Source organism: Boleophthalmus pectinirostris, unplaced genomic scaffold, assembly GCF_026225935.1.
Source record: "Boleophthalmus pectinirostris isolate CB_2022bp ecotype Guang Dong unplaced genomic scaffold, ASM2622593v1 HiC_scaffold_22, whole genome shotgun sequence".
NCBI classification, from domain to species: Eukaryota; Metazoa; Chordata; class Actinopteri; order Gobiiformes; family Gobiidae; genus Boleophthalmus; species Boleophthalmus pectinirostris.
The window spans coordinates 8,287,618-8,305,015 of NW_026571190.1; the positions used below are offsets into that span (position 1 = coordinate 8,287,618).

The following is a 17,398-nucleotide window of genomic DNA, read 5'->3' on the forward strand; positions in this document are numbered from 1 at the left end:
TGACGCATTCACACCAATGAAAATGAATCGAACTAAGAGCTTTTGGTTCAAATGGACCAGGTCCGGGACCAGACCGGGACCAGAGCGGGCCTGAGACCGAGACCGAGACTAGACCAGGACCAGACCGGGACCAGACCGGAGGCTCAGAGCCCACAGGCAGGGCCGGAGCTCGAAGCTGAGGCTCGGACCCCGTGGAGGCTCGGAGTCAAAGCTCGGAGTCCGCCCTGGTCCCGCCCTGGTCCCGGTCTGGTCCCGGTCTGGTCCCGGTCTCAGTCCCGCTCTGGTCTCGGTCTGGTCTCGGACCTGGATCAGTCCTGGTTCAGTCCGTATGCGGTGCAAAAGTCCGGCATCGCAGTCACAGAAGTCACGTAAACGGGAAACGGCCGTTATCCGTTTTTTCCATTCTTCATTTAAACACAAAATCGAAAACTGAAAAAAGTAATCGTTATCCGTTTTTTCATTTTGGTTTTGGAGACAAATAACGAAGAAAACTGTTGTTTTTTCATTTTCTTATTTTTGGTTTTATATTGAAAAACGAATGAACGAATGATACACGAATTAACTAATCATGCCCATCCCTATTCCAGACAAAGCAATAACAAAAGCATTCGGTGGACCCTCCACCAGAAAATTACACAATAAACCTTTAAGTGGTAATACTTTTTTTTATATTACCATGTGGTCTTATGTCTGTGTACTCCCTCAGTGGTCCAGGTAGGTTCCATACTAGTCTACGTGCTCTTATTGTTGTGATGCAGCTCAAGATCGTTCTAAAACTATTCAGGAAAGGTTCATTTCTGTTCTGTGAATGTGACTTTTTTAGTACTGACACCTGCTCAAATGAGTATTGAGTTTCGGTACTTAGTTTAGTTTATTTACTCAGTGAGACAGGGACAGTACACAATCTACATTAACCTTAACAGGAGAGATGCTTTGTACCAGCTTGTAGCACTAGTACTAAATTCCACCTGTCGTCCCTGGGCAGACTGATGTTATAGTTCATAAAATCAAATATACAAATAGAGTGTCTTTATAATGACCCGATCATCATTAAAATTCTGTATCATCATTCACACTTCAATTCTCTCAGCATATTAAAATCATCATCCCTTATCAAAATCATCATTCAGTTCATTCACTCTGGAACATCACTCTCTCCAGACATTCATCAGTCCACATTATGGGCTCAGGTTTAGTTTGAGAAGCGTGAGGAATGTGCCTTAATTTGTCCATGTGATTAGTACTATTTGCAGTGTTGGGAAGGTTACTTTTAAAATGTATTCCCCTGCAGATTACAGATTACATACACCAAAATATAGTTTGTAATGTAATCCATCAAATTACTTAAAGTGTGTAATGTAATCTGAATACTTTGGATTATTTGATTTTGTGTAGAGAAGCAAAGACTCGGATTTCTTCACATAAGAAGTTTTGTCTGCTAAAGGAAACAAAAAAGACCAGACTTTACTGAAGACCTGGTTTAGACCTGGTTTGAGTCCTGGTTTAGTTCCTGGTATAGTCCTGGTTTTAGACCTGGTTTAGACCTGGTTTAGTCCTGGTTTAGACCTGGTTTAGTCCTGGTTTACACCTGGTTTTAGTCCTGGGTTGAGTCCTGGTTTAGTTCCTGGTTTAGTCTTGGTTTTAGACCTGGTTTAGACCTGGTTTAGTCCTGGTTTAGACCTGGTTTTAGACCTGGTTTAGTCCTGGTTTAGACCTGGTTTAGTCCTGGTTTTAGACCTGGTTTAGTTCCTGGTTTAGTCCTGGTTTAGACCTAGTTTAGACCTGGTTTAGACCTGGTTTAGTCCTGGTTTGAGTCCTGGTTTAGTTCCTGGTTTAGTCCTGGTTTTAGACCTGGTTTAGTCCTGGTTTAGACCTGGTTTAGTCCTGGTTAAGTCCTGGTTTTAGACCTAGTTTAGACATGGTTTAGACCTGGTTTTAGATCTGGTTTAGTTCCTGGTTTAGACCTAGTTTAGACCTGGTTTTAGTCCTGGTTTAGTTCCTGGTTTAGTTCCTGGTTTAGACCTAGTTTAGACCTGGTTTTAGTCCTGGTTTAGTTCCTGGTTTAGTTCCTGGTTTAGACCTAGTTTAGACCTGGTTTTAGACCCGGTTTAGACTTGTTTTAGTGTCTTGCAATGAGTGGAATTACCGAGAAAAAAAAAAAAAAAGATAGCGATATAGCCCCAAATGTGAAAACAGGAAAATACTGCCATGTAATCCGTTTATTTCAACAAAGTAACTGTAATCCAATTACCACTCACTGAAACAGTAACTGTAACTGAATACAGTTACTCATAATTTGTACTCTGATTACGTAACTCCGGTACATGTAATCTGTTACTCCCCAACACTGACAGACGGCTGCGCATGGAAAGGCTGAGTTTCCAAATGCAGTCCTGCGTTTGGGAATCCTGCACTCGCTAGTATCGATTAGTGTCTGATTTTCGATACTTTTGATAACTGTAAACTGAAGATTGCAGGGTAATTTGAATCTATTTTGACAAGATCTGAGAAGACTTTGTGTAGCTACTTGCAAATAGTATCTCTTCATTTATAAAAGCACAAAAGGCGTGAGGGCTACAGGGCTTCTTTCTTAGTCAAAAGTCCAGAACTCAAGGACAGGGCTCAAAAGCTAAGCAACAGCGAAGATTACTATGATTGTAGTATTAAAATGTACTTGTGATAGAGTATAAAAGCAGTCCAAAAAGGTCAGAGGCACCTTTTTTGACCTCAATTTCACATCAGCGGAATATGATTTCCACTCCATTAGCAAATCGTATTTCAGGACTAATCTAAATGTACTCTAATTGAGATGAATGCTATACCTAATCTTTACTTAACCTTTTAATCTGATTTAAATGAGCACTATGTCACTCTTCTTCTTCTATGGGGGTCCATAATCTTCTTGTTTCCATGTGGATGGTATTGCTTTGTTTGGAAAGCTCCACTGACTTTTTGGAGCTTTCGACCATGTTATAATGTTGTTCCATCATCAAAAATACACCTGAAGAGGTTTTAGATGTCATCCATACATGTTTCAGTAATTTAGCGATCTCTCCGAGGCCCTGTTCGACCCTCCTTGCAGTTAGGCCCCGCCCACACTAGTACTTACTCAACTCATTTTCATTGTGGATGCAGTGTTCGTTCACACTAATCCGATGAAAACGGCTGGAGAGACGGAACGATCTGGTGCCACCAGCTCCCACGAATTCATGTGAGTACAGATCTGATCCGACACCGTGTGGACGCCTGAAAACGTTGATATGCTGATGTAGGTCGAAGTGTCGTCCATTCATATATACAGTCTGTGTGTATGAGCTGCAGATGTATAATCTCTGAAAAGTTTAACATGAACCATCTCCAACGCAACAGAAGCACAGAACAGACTCACCATCAGCAGAACATCCCTCTGTCACAGAAAGAACACTCAGATTCCACTGAGTCGTGTCCTTTAGTCTGACAGAAGCTGAACGGCATCAGCGCACAAGGAGCGAGCTATTTTTTGAAGCGCTTAGTTTATGCAAATTAGCCATGTGGTTTTAAGTTTTGTTTCTGTAAAACAAAAACAAATATGTGCAAAGCTGTGTGGATAGGGAAGACTTGCGGACACAGAAACGACGTGTCTGGACGCAGATCATTTCCGTTAGGGTGATACGGTGTTTCGTTTCAGTGTAAACATAACCTTAGCAGTACGATCATGTCCAATGCTCCGCCCACAAGCTCTCACACAACAATAGACTCTATTCACGCTTACATCACAAACCAGGAAGACTCCTGGGAACAAGCGATGACAACTTCCGGCAGGTTCTGTTTGCAGTAGTAAGTCTGACAAAATCTAGGAAAAATGAGTAAATGGCCCAGTTTTTTTCATCTCCATGTCATTGTAGTGTTCTGTTATGTTCAGCTAATCAACACTTACAACCAAACCTCATTTTTTATCATTTCCCCACTGACGCACAACTCCGAGTGCACTGCGATTAGAAGAGATGAGACGCCAAATTCAAGATGATTCCAAACAGTACTTCATTTTACGATGACGTTTACATCAGTGGGTTTTATCACAGTCGAGCCCAGTGTTGCGAACTACACCTGAAGATGTCATTGCATCTTTCCAAACATCTGTGACGTAAGGGCGAATAGAGCCTATTCTCATAAATATAAAAAAGACACAATACAAAATTGTATGCAACTTCACAAACCTGATGTGAAAATTGAAAATTAAACTGAAACATTTTACTATGCCAATGTCCAAACATTTTTATATTGTCAACAGATTCTGTCTGCTAACAGCGCACGAGTAGGGCTCTGTTTGGGAGGTGCACTTGTGGCGATAATCACTCTTTTTTCACAACGAGTCATTAACGTCAAGTTTAATTGAAGAAGAGGCCACGTAAATAAAGATGAGGCCAAGTAAGTTCCTTTTGAAAAGTTTTTCAAAGTTTGGTGCAGCATCTTCACTCACACCTGCTCAAGACAACATCTTCAGGTGCTGGTCCTGTCCTGTCACTTCCCCAGTTTAGGCTCTTGGCTCCACTAATGACATCAGTCTGTTACAGCCAATGAAACAGCGGCAGGAGTAACCCTGTCGTCATATCACCGAATACATCTTTAATAAATAAAATGTGAACTAAACCATGTTAAATTAATACTACTGAGTTTGGAAAAATATCGGAATAAATGTATATTTTTGTTTGTTAAAACAAAATGGCAAATATTGGTAGGGACAATTTTGTCTTCCCCAAATATTGGTTGTGACACTTCCCCACCGTAGAGAATGAGTAGAGACATTGTTTTACATTGTTTTTGACACTGTTTTACCACATGACATGACAAGAGCATTTTGTGTTTGTGAATGAAACAAAACACAACTCCAGGTCTGTTTGCGATGAGGAAACAACATTATCACATAGATCAGAAAATAGTGTAATATGGGTCCTTTAGCCTTTTGTGAAATGCATGGATTCACTCTGCATTATCCTTGTTATGAAAACCACTGCGCATACTTTATCCTTCGTTCCGCGTCGATTAATATAATACCCCTTACAAGTATGCTAAACCTTATATTGTAATCATTATTATGAGTTAGCTCGCAAGGTCATTCTTAAGGGTTGTGCGCGTGGAGGGAGTATATATTTACACAGTGTGATGGTTCATTTCACATTGTCAGCGAAGTGAAGGCTGTAGATCATAAATGTAATAATCTCGCCCCAGGAGTGACTTTGTGTGTACAGCTCATCTCATCAGCGCAGAGACGGGCGCTGTGTTTGGGGGAAGTCCTCCTGACGGACGCCGTGACTCATGCTTATGTAATGAAAGCGAGTGGGCCCGAGCGCGGAGACGCTTTACACTGTGTACGGCCCCTGCAGGTGCTCAGAGGTACTGACGGGTGCACACAGGCAGGTGCTCAGAGGTACTGACGGGTGCACAGTGGCAGGTGTACGGAACATGTAGGTGTACAGTGGCAGGTGTCAGGCAGGTGTACAGAGGCAGGTGTAGGCAGTGTGCAGGTGTAAAGAGGCAGGTGTAAAGAGGCAGGTGTACAGTTGCAGGTGTAAAGAGGCAGGTGTACAGAGGCAGGTGTACAGAGGCAGGTGTACAGAGGCAGGTGTACAGAGGCAGGTGTACAAAGAGGCAGGTGTACAGAGGCAGGTGTACAGAGGCAGGTGTGCACAATGGCAGGTGTACAGAGGCAGGTGTACAGTGGCAGGTGTAGTGGCAGGCAGTGTAGTGGCAGGTGTACAGAGGCAGGGTGTACAGTGGCAGGTGTAGTGTGGCAGGTGTAGTGGCAGGTGTACAGAGGCAGGTGTACCTCTCAAGTGCATCACAAATAAAAAATGTACTAGTATATTTTGGATTATTCCTTGCAGGAAATACCTTGTGTACAGTGTCTTAAAGTTGAAATACCCAACTTCTTCTCTCATAATTAGTAAATACTGCAAAGAAGAACTTTTGTGAACTGTCAGCTAATTAGAAAACATTTTATCTATTGCAAAGTGTAAGAAAGAGCTACGTTGCTCTGGGGTGATTGGCTGGGCTTGGTGCTTCAACCTGCTTTCCTTCTTCTAAAGCTGCGCTAGTGGCCAAACAACTCATGCCTCTGAATACTACTGATGATCCAAAGGGATACTGAGAGCTAAGGACGAGCTTTAATTACAAACTTCCTTCCTAATTACATATTTCCTGCTGGTACACAGAATTTTGTGTAGAGTGCCTGCAGCCGTTCAGGGAGTCGTGTACAAACCCTGCAGATACCCAGAGTTACACCAGTATATTAATCCTGCTGGAGTACGGTGTAATGAAACATATTTATACACACTGGAGCCTGCAGGTGTTCAGACCCTACAGGTGTTCAATTACAAGCGCAGTCTTACTCTTTGATGTGCTTCCGACAGGGGACAGAGTTCCTCATGCAGGTGCCCGTCAGGATGTCCACGTTGTCCACGATGACGAAGGGTTTTTCCTCCAGGGTGACGATGGACAGGTGGTTTTCGTCGGCGTCCTCATCTCCGTAAGAGTTGTACCGAGGCCACACTGGAAACATGAGAGCGAGAGTCCCGTTCTCCCAGCGCCCCATCTGACAACAGGAGAAAGAAAAAAGAGTCAATAAGTGGTGTACAAAGCCGGCAGGTAGTGCTACTTGAATAAATAATACAAGTGTTATATTTGGAATATGTATTTGCAACATTTAAAGGTCAGTGACAGTGGTCCCTCGTTTATCGCGGGGGTTATGTTCTAAAAATAACCCGCAGTAGGTTAAAAGTAGTCAACTTTATATTTTACAATTATTATAAATGTTTTAAGGCTGTAAAACCCCTCACCACACAGTTTCTACACTTTTCTCAGACAGGACAGTTAGCCCTTTTTTACATCCTTCTTAAAACATATTGCTCCGTTATTTTCCTCCTTCTTTATGTAACGAACCGAAGATTCATTTATTCCGTAATGGAGCCCTATAGCGCAGAGTACTGCACAGGTCCATTTTTGGAGACCAGCACTCACACAGTACAGCACCGCACCTGCCCGCACCTGCTCGCACCTGCTCGCACCTGCCCGCACCTGCCCGTTAACCCGAGATTATATCAAACCTTTGCACTGCATACGCCATGGACTGAACCAAGACTAAACCAGGACTAACCCAGGACTAACCTAGGACTGATTCCAGGACTGAAGAGGAGGACTAAACCAAGACTGAACTAGGACTAAACCAGGGCTAAACCAGGGCTAAACCAGAACTGAACCAGGACTCACTGTTGGGACAGGCTGAGAGGTGTTTGTGATGAGGAAACAACATTATAACATAGATCGGAAATAGTCTTATATGAGCCCTTTAATCGTGTAGTTCTATCAAAAATGAATGTCAAAAGACCATATTTTGAAGTTTGGCTGGACTTCAGGTCAAAATTCTATGGTAGAATTTGCTGTTTAAAGGGTCTATATTACACTATTCTCTGATCTGTGTGATAATGTTTCCTCTTCACAAACACACCTGGAGTTGTGTTTTGTTTCATCCACACGTGTTTAAGATAAACACAGTTTAAGACTGTAACTCCACTTTCACTAGAATCATTAAGATGATTTCAGCCCTGGAATTTCCAGTCTCTACTGAACTAAGACCCCGTTTATACTGAAACGAATCCGCATATCACCGTATCACTGTATCAGGAACCATCTGTGTCCAGACACATTGTTTGTGTGTCCGCAATCCTTCCCTATCCACACAGCTTTGAGCATATTTGTTTACGTTTTACACAAACAAAACTTAAAACCACATGGCTAATTTGCATAAACTAAGCATTCAAAAAACAGCTCGCTATTGTGCTTTGATGCGGTTCAGCTTCTGTCAGACTAAAGGACACGACTCAGTGGAATATGAGTGTTCTTTCTGTGACAGAGGGATGTTCTGCTGATGGTGAGTCTGGTCTGTGCTTCTATCATGTTGGAAATGGTTCATGTTAAACTTTTCAGAGATTATACATCTGCAGCTCATACACATAGACTGAATATATGAATATATTCCAACCTCTTAGTGTTTGGCAGTGAATTACTACCTACATCAGCGTATCAGCATTTTCAGGCGTCCACACAGTGCCGGATCAGATCCGTACTCAAATGAATCTGTGGGAGCTGGTGGCACCAGATCGTTCCATCTCTGGAATTGGATTAGTGTGGACGAACACTGCATCCACAACAAAAACAACTCGAATACATATTATTGTGGACGGGGCCTAAAGGTAAAAGGTAGCTGTTAATTTGAAAACTACCGCTTCATGACATCACAAAGTGGAACAGAGCATTTAGAGCTTTGGAGATGTAGACAGACTAATAATGCAGAGTTGTAATGAAACAAAACACAACTCCAGGTCTGTTTTTTTTAGGAGGAAACACCATTATAACAACCTTCAAAGCTCACAAGAGTTAATTTTGTATTTTATATAGCTTTCAGCAAACTTGCCAGTAAAACTACATATGTTTAATGCTGTTCTAACAAACTGTTTTGTCGAAGTTCTTAAGATAATTTTATGATGAGGTGTTCTTTATAGCATTGTTCAGCATCTTCTTTCTCTTTCCTCTCAGCTCTCCTCCTCTCCATCCCTCCCTTGAGTTGTCTCTTTCTCCCCCCGGCTGTGTGGGCAATAAACTTTTTCTTTTACAAACTACTTTTGCACACTGCTCTATTCTTGTCATTATAGTTAATCCAGACCGCAGATACTTCATGTTCCATTGTCCATATTGCGATCATAATATTTTTGCATTGCTCAAAGTGGAAACTATGCAGCGCAAGTTACCATGGCAACTGACTCAGCGCTTGCATATTCCACCGAATCATGTCTCCGTATGGCATTACCTTCTCCCACTTCCTCTCCCGGTTCAGCACGATGACCACCAGTTTGGGGTTGGCCTGGTATCCGTCCGGGGTGAAGGACAGGTCTCTGCCGTCATTCCATGTGTGCATCATATGTCTGTGGAAAAATAAATAAAAATAAAACAAAAAATCAATTCAAAATAGGTCAGAATATTGTCAGAGAAGTGGAAAAAAAATGTTTGAAAGCGCCCGGAGTGATGGGAGTGCGCATGAGCAAAGCGTTGGTGTGGAGGTGGATGGGTCAAGGGTGTTCTCTCTCCCCCGTCAACTTTGCTTGGCTTGGATGTGAGCACAAACTGGTCCACGCAGCACAGGCAGACGGAAGGGGCCGGTGGAGCTGCCTTACTCACTCGCTGCTCAGCAAACACAGCCCGCGCTAAACACTGACACACAAGGCTCCCACTCTCCGCCGGAGAACGAGGAAATTCTCTCATCTACACAATTAGTTTGCGTCAAGGAGATGTGCTAAATTAAGCTTTCAGCCAAAGTGTTGTTGTTTTTTTTCCTAACCATCTAAGTAGACCGGGAGCAGTGTTTTGTGTAATTTATGTACATGTTAAAGATGCACTCTGTGGCATTAAACTTTAGCCAGTGCCTAGTGCCTCCGCTCAATTTCATTTCTCTCCAGCGATTAGGTCAGGAATCGCAATACACCAGACGGTTCGTAAAAACCCCCGGAAGTGCAAGTTCGGGCACCAGCCAATCAGCGAAGAGGCATACATTTTGTGTTGTCAACGATTTCCGAGATCGAGGATTTAAAGCTGGAATAAAGAAAATATTTGATGAAGGGGAAAGACTGCGAGGAGAAATTCAGTTTGGACAAAAGTTAGTTTGGTTGAAGACGTTTCTCAGCTCAGTTCAGAAATGAAGAAGCAGCTTGGATGAGCTGTGAAACGTCTTCAACCAAACTGAATTTCTCCTCACACTGGATTCTACCTGAACAACTGAGGGATTCTTCATAAACAAGGGGAAATACGTTATTGTCCTTCTTCCTACGGGATTTGGGAAAAGCTTAATATACCAGTTAGCCTCATTAGCGGTGCATTACATACTGTGATAAAAATTAAATTGTGGAAAGATTTCTCTCATCTGTCTTGTGTAAATGAATGTGATTTCTACTTGAAACTCAGACCAGTCATTAACATGTGTAAAGGTTCATCAGGCACAACTGTCTCCGCCTTCAGGAAGCCCTTTGTTATCATCAACTGTATGTTCATTTAGCACCAGCCTCTGAAACCAAAGTCACTCTGCTTTGATATGTATGTAACTTGTATTTCTGTATAAATACTGAGAGCTCAAATGCTCTGGGGAGATACATGGGCAGAGACTGGGGGAGATGGTGGGAGATGTAGTAGGAACATGCTGCTGGGGGGAGAGGCTGTTGCTCTTTGGCCAGAACAGACCTAGGCCCTGTCCGTATCTGCTGTAACAAGAATAAACCTTGGTTTATATTCCAAAAACTCATCGGGCTTTGCAAATTGATTCATTATTTATCTTCAAGAAATATATAATTTTTTGACACAACACATACATCACGACCAAATATCAGCGATAGGTTAAATAATAAAAAAGTACCCGTCTATTGTCGAGCGAACAAATTCTAACACTGCGAGGTCAGACGGTTTCTACGAAGTGAAACCGGCTGATGAATCAGGCTGATTAAACTTATCTTGCAATTATTCAATTTTGCACTACCTTTTCACAGTATTTCACTCTACTGCGAGTCGACTTTGAAATGATCTGACTTGTAACTTGGTGATACAAATGGCGTCGCCTGCTTGACTCCATGGCGATAGATTAGATTTAAAGCCATACTGCAGAACATTTCAGACAAAGCTACATCACCTTAAGCACCAGCAGGTTGGTGAAGCCTCCACCAGAAAAGTTACAAACTACTCCATTAAATAATATTACAGGTTGAGATCATATCATTGTGAATAGTAGAAAATGCACTTTGGCACGTTTCCGATAGCAACCTGTCTCACAGTATAATCATGGATATTTCATAGCTTTGTTTCATGCACAGAAAATGTATTCATTCATTTTCTATAAAGGTTATTCATTACACGTTTCACTTTCCATTAAATTACGAAGAGGAAAAGTATAAAAATGTCAAATAAGATGTCACAACTTCCCCTGAACAAATTAAAATATTGAATAAAATGGACACAAAGGTCTTGCATTAATTACCATTTTAGCTTTCTTTTTTTTTTTAGATTAAATATTTGCCAGTGAAGAACAGAAAATTAGTCACAAATCTCTCTTCAAGTCAAAATATTAAAATGCATTAGTCTTATAGTGCACTTTTCCACACTCTCAAAGCCACTTTACAGTTTGGTGCATTATTCATTCACTCCACACTTTGTGGTGTGAAGATATTGTTGTAGCCACAGCTGCCCTGGGGCAGACTAAGGCTACGTTCAGACTGCAGGGCTTAATGCTCAATTCCGATTTTTTTGTGAAATCCAATGTTTTTGCGAGGTCGTTCACATTTCCAATTAAATGTGACTTGTATGTGACTCCAGTAGTGAACGTTAAATGGCCCGAAAGTGTCCCGCATGTGCACTGGAGACACGATGACGTCAACCGCAGCGAGCGTGCTCTGTGTTTACGGAAGTTGTCCAAACATGGACGCGAGCATTGAGCACCTGGAGATTTTAAAGTTTCTCTCGTACCGGAGTCAGAACATGAACAACTTACTTGTTTTAAGGAGGAGATTAAGGAGATTTTTGGCATTTTGTGGGATAGTGGCAGCAATGTCCGTTGAAAGGAACGTGTGGATGTGGAGACGTAGACAAGAGTGGTGAGTGGTGATGTGCTTCGCTTCAGTGACACGGAGTTCATTAACAATTTTCGCCTACTTCAGCGCAGAATAGTGACGTTTGTGGCTTGTTGATAACGTGTTGGTCGGATGAATGCGCTTTGGCCGTTCACACTGAAGTCGCATGTCAAAAGATCAGATATGTATCGGTTTTAGGAGCACATATCCAAGTGGCCTGGGTCGCATTTGAGAAAATTGGATCTGTGTCATTCAGACTGTCATTAAAAGATCAGATACAGGTCACATAGGGGCCAAAAAATCAGATTTGGGTCACTTCAGGCTGCAGTCTGAACGTAGCCTAACAGAAGCAAGGCTGGCAATTCGTGCCACTGGCTCCTCTGACCATCACCAACACTCCCTCACACTACATTCATACAAATGTACGTATAGTTACAATCAAAATGATTCAACCCCCACTGCAAATTAGGTTTCTTGGTAAAAAGTTCAATCTAGCAGCTGTTTACAAAAAAGAAATCAAACAAGAACTCCAAAAGTCATTAAAAGTAGCAGTTTGTGTTGACTTTAGAGAAACCACTTGTAATATTAGTTGTGTTGAGATATTTAAATTGTTCTAGTTTGATTTCTTTTTTGTAACCAGCTGCTAGTTTGTACATTTTACCAATAAACCTAAACAGCCTGGCCACAATGATCTCAGTCTACTAAACAAATAGAGTAAATAAGCTTAAACTAGTCTAACTTCATCAAAACAATATTGGATTTACAATTTTTACAATTTACAGTTACATTTTTATTTGATTTACAGGTAATCCGTTTATTCTGCATGTGCTCACATTTCTCTACACACCGGTCCAAGATGCATTGGTTCTAACATTTGAAATTCATATTTAATCTTGAACACATTTTTATAACACAGAACACGGAGTCATCTCCCATTCATGTCCAGCCCTCTCCCGCCCTCCCTCCGCTGTCCCACCCTCTCTTCATGCACTAAAATGATATTAGCGCTGCCGTCTCCAGCTCGTGGATTCCAAGTGAAAGCAGCAATAATTGATTTGAGTTTCCCCGGCGTTTCTGTGAAAGAAAACAGCACTCGAAAGCAACACAATTACTTTCAAATGGAAGTAAATGACTGCTTTACAAACAGGAGGGACTTGGAAATGAGTTCACCGTCGCCTTATTTTCAATCAAGCAGAACCCCGAGTTACACATGTCCCATTGTGTTAGGGAAACTGTGAAGGCAAAGATTACCAAGAAATAAATAAATAAGTGTAAAGTGCAGATTTTCATGTTTTTTTTCTAATTATTACTTGGTTTGGTGGGATTGTACCTGTGGACAATATTTATCATAAATCAGTTAAGAGGCAGCTTGTAGAAAAAAAAAACGTAAAATAAGAAAAAATAACAGGAAGTAGTGCTGAGTGCTAAATCAAAATGTCATCAACACAACATTCTATCCAAATTGCAGGGAACATTTACAGGCAATGAAGGCAAATTTAACAAAATAAAGGGTTTCCTACATCTTTTACTTTCAAGTTATTGTCAGATCTGTGGAGAGGTGACCCCCCACAGTATAGAATACTTTTTTTTTTCCCCCCCCCCAACTATAAAAACACCTGTAAAAGTAAGATATATTTCAGTTAAGGCCATACAGTGGAACAGTCAAGGCAAAATAATCACATATTCATAGAAACAAGCCGAAATTTACAGTTACCTTTAAGAGGTGCACTGTGTAACTTGCCTGTTGAAGGGTCCGTCACCTGCTTGTCTCCATGGAGATGTGCCTAAAAAGTTCCGCAGTATGGCTATAAACTTATGAATCTCCATGGAGACTTGCAAGCCAAATTACAGGTTAGATTTGTGGAGAGGCGACCCCACTCACAGTAAGAATAGATGTTTTTTAATTTATTTTTACAGTGGTGGGCTGTCAGGGCCTTCAAGGCACTTCTCTGCTGGAATAAAAAAATAGCTGAATCACAGGCTGATGTTAATTATATTGTTATTAAATAATTCCAAATGGTCTGTCCGCTTCCTTTCGGAGCTTTTCCAATGTCTGTGCTGCTTCCAGACAAGGATTTTCATATTAAAGCATTTGACCAGTCACATTTCAGCCGTCACTTGTTGCTAGGCAGGGTCAAAGTCCAAGAAGTGTCCCTGAGGCCTTCACAATCCATTCTTGCAGGGCCTCAAACACGAAATAAATGTCCATGAAACTGTTGCTTCACCCAATCAGATTTTGACTTGGTGTCACCAGGGTCTTCTAGCACGAGTTACGACGTCAACGGATTCAGACATGCTGATTGGACAGTCAGAGAGCGAACCAGCCAAAGCAGCAAACTGCATCTGTAGCAGCTACACAAATCGAAATTATTATCACTATGTATTACTATATTAATGACCAGTGGTGTAGTGGGGATTTTTTAAGTGGAAGTACATGATTTCGTGACTGAACCAGGACTGAACCAGGATTAAACCAGGTCTAAACCAGGATTAAACCAGGACTGAACCAGGTCTAAACCAGGGCTAAACCAGAAATAAACCAGGTCTAAATCAGGACTACACCAGGACTAATTTTGGACTTGAGAGAGAGAACCCCGAGCCCGTGGAGCAGGGTGTCTGCAAAAGCCCCGTGAGGTGCGGAACTCTGCGCCGGTCCTTTCACCACAATTTAAACCGAAGCACTGACATCTCCATGGAGACAAACAGGACTCCCTCCAGGAAAGTTACCCAGTGCACCTTTATTGTAACATTCCTTCCTTTCTTTTATGCAACATTTCTCTAGTTTAAACCAGTTAACACACTAAAACAGAAACTGGTTCATCCCAAGGACAAGCCTCCAACACAAAAACAGAGCAATGCAGTGTGTTCCCTTCACCGTGGTGCACAAGGATCGAAGAAACTGTACACGGTTAAAACTAAGCACCCGCTACACCAGAGAATAGTGAGGCGCAGACTTTAAGCAGAGAGAAAAATTGGTTTGCAAAGAGGAGAAAAGGAATTTGTTTTTGTGAAGAAAGAGAATGCTGGACTGAGATTTGAACCACCAGCTGTTTACGGTCGCATTCTCAACCTGTGGAAGAAACGCAACACGTAACAAGGCAGTGAAATGCTAATCAGGTGCTTAAGTATGCTGAAGGTGAGACAGTCAATACACAGAAGGGACATAATAACCCATAATGATGTTAGCTGTAAACGAGGACAGGGCACTTTCACTCCAAAAGTGGACTTAGTTAACCGTGCACTGCCTGGAATGTTCCACAGTTGCCCCGTTTACATGAGAGCTTTAATTTGGATTAAAAATAATGGAATTCCGAATACAAATTAATTCTGCTTTAAAAAGACCATGCAAACACTTAATTCCTAATGATTATTCAGAATTAAACTTATTTGGAATTAAACTTAAATCCGAATTAAGTGGGTGGTTTATTCTGATTTTAAAGCAGAATTAATTAATGTAAAGGTTTATTCCGCTTAAAAGATAACTGTCAGCACTAGTGTCTGGACTTTAACTTATCAAAATAAACAGTAACAAAATTGAGTACTTCTTCCACCACTGGAATAGGATAAATTGAAGTACCTCAGACTATTGATGTTTGTATTGACTTTAAGTATCCGCCAATTCTTAAAATCAACCGATACTGGGACTGAGACTGAAAATATAATCATTTCCTTTAGAAAATAAATGACAACATAAGGTCAAAATTATCCAAGCACCTTTTGTAACTACTGTAAAATCTGTATAAATAGCCAAGTTTATTATTATGAGACTTTTTGGGCCAGTATCAACTATCGTCATTATTGCACCAAAATGGGATATCGCCTGAACTTGGAAGCTGATATCTGATCCGCCACAATTTCCAGCATCTGCAGCGTGATTGAGTCCAGATGACCACGGTTGAAGTTCTGAAAACCATAATATTTTCTCTCATAGGTCCTATATTACACTACAGAAGCCCTGAGAAGCAAGAGAAAAAAAAAAGAGGCAAATAATTCGGGCTCTATTTTCTAAGTGTTTTTTTTTTTTTTTTTTTTCACCAACTCAAAAAAAAAAAAAAAATCTACAAAATAATAATAATAATAATAAAATAAAATAAAAGATTCTAAAAAAAAAAAAAAAAATTCTAAAATTTTTTTTTCAAAATTTTTTTTTTTTCTACAATAATTATTATTATTATTTTTTTTTCCGCTGTTGATGTGGCTGACGAAAGCTCCAGGCTGGAAGACAGAACGCCGCACTGTCTCTGGTTTTAGCGGGACTGAGGTGCGCCCTGACCCGAACAGACATGAAAGGACCAGGACTCAACCAGGACTGTTGGGAGGGGCCCGGAGGTGCGTCCGTTGTAGACCGTTGGATGATCGCAGCGTCTTTCTCTCTCTCGCTCTCACTCTCTCTCTCTCAAATCCCATCGCAACGAGAACGCGCAAAATGCAAAATGTCCGCTCCCGGGAAAACACGGCCGCTCTACACGTCAGGGCACACCTCAGTCCCGCTAAAACCTGATAAAAAAAAAAAAAAAAAAAACACTTAGAAAATAGAGCCCAAATGACCTGCTTCTTTTTTTTTTTCCCCTTTTGCCTCTCAGGGCTTCTGTATTACACAAAATGGATTCTTGTGAACTTTAAATCATGTTATATCTATACACCACATCAAACACATCACCAAAACTGCCTTCTATCACCTCCGGAACATCGCTCGCCTCCGTTCATCTCTCTCCCCTCAGTCTGCTGAAACCTTCATCCACGCTTTTGTCACCTCCCGCCTCGACTACTGCAATAGCTGCTCTACGGTTCACCCTCCAAACTCTTCAACAGACTCCGGTACATTCAGAACTCCACTGCCTGCCTCCTCATCCGCACCTCCTGCCCTGTCCTCAGAGATCCGCATCCCCCAGCGCGTCCAATTCAAGCTCCTCTGCATCGTGTACAAGTCCCTCCATAACCTTTCCCCCGCTTACCTCTCTGAGCTCCTCCACCACCACACCCCCAATCAGCTGACGAACACCACCTTTTTGAGTATCTTGAAAAGCACTATACAAGTGTTATGTATTATCATTAGGGGTGTAACGGTACATGTATTCATGCTGCATTTCAGTGCGGGACATTCGCTTCGGTGCAGGGCTGTGCATGAGTGGGTTTGCGCAATTTGTGTTTGTTTACATTCTGCCACTACATGTGCAGCTACACGGAAGGCTCGACTCTTTAATATTTACGAGGGAAGTCATCCGTGTTTGGGGCAGTGTTTCCCGCAGCGCTTTATAGTTGGGGAGGCCATCTTGACAACAACTGCGTCCCTCTGAACCACGTGAATCTTCGCAAAACTACAGTCGTCATGTCCCGGTCCTCACTTTCGCCTTTCACCGGCACCAGCATCTCTGCCCCACCCCACCCCCCATACCCACAACCTCTGTCCCTAGTGAAAGTGTATTTTCAACCACTGGGGACACTGTAACTGCACTTTCTACAGGCAATGTGGACAAGTTGTTTTTTCTGGCCAAAAATATGAAGATTGAGTAAAACTTCATGCTGGCACTGTTAGTGCTGCACTTTACTTTTTGAAAAGTTTTGTAAGTTTTGTTTTGTGTTTGAATTTATTTTTTTTATAATATCTCATACATTTGTTGCTTATTTGAGAATATTTGATTTAACTTATTAGTATTACCAAGCAGCACACTGCATTTATTTTATTTTCCTGTTTGTATAATTTTATTGTAGTTTTTTGTAATCTTATTGTACATTTGTGTCATTTTTGATGTGTAACA

General features: G+C 41.5%; 1 protein-coding gene across 1 annotated transcript in view; it reads right to left on the bottom strand.

The window, feature by feature from the left end:
• LOC110158275 (glutamate receptor ionotropic, NMDA 2A-like) overlaps window positions 1–17,398 on the bottom strand; it is a 457,669-nt gene that overhangs the window by 162,478 nt on the left and 277,793 nt on the right. The window contains 2 exon segments of the mRNA XM_055158022.1: window positions 6,369–6,571; window positions 8,843–8,957. Coding sequence (XP_055013997.1) covers window positions 6,369–6,571; window positions 8,843–8,957 — 318 coding nt within the window.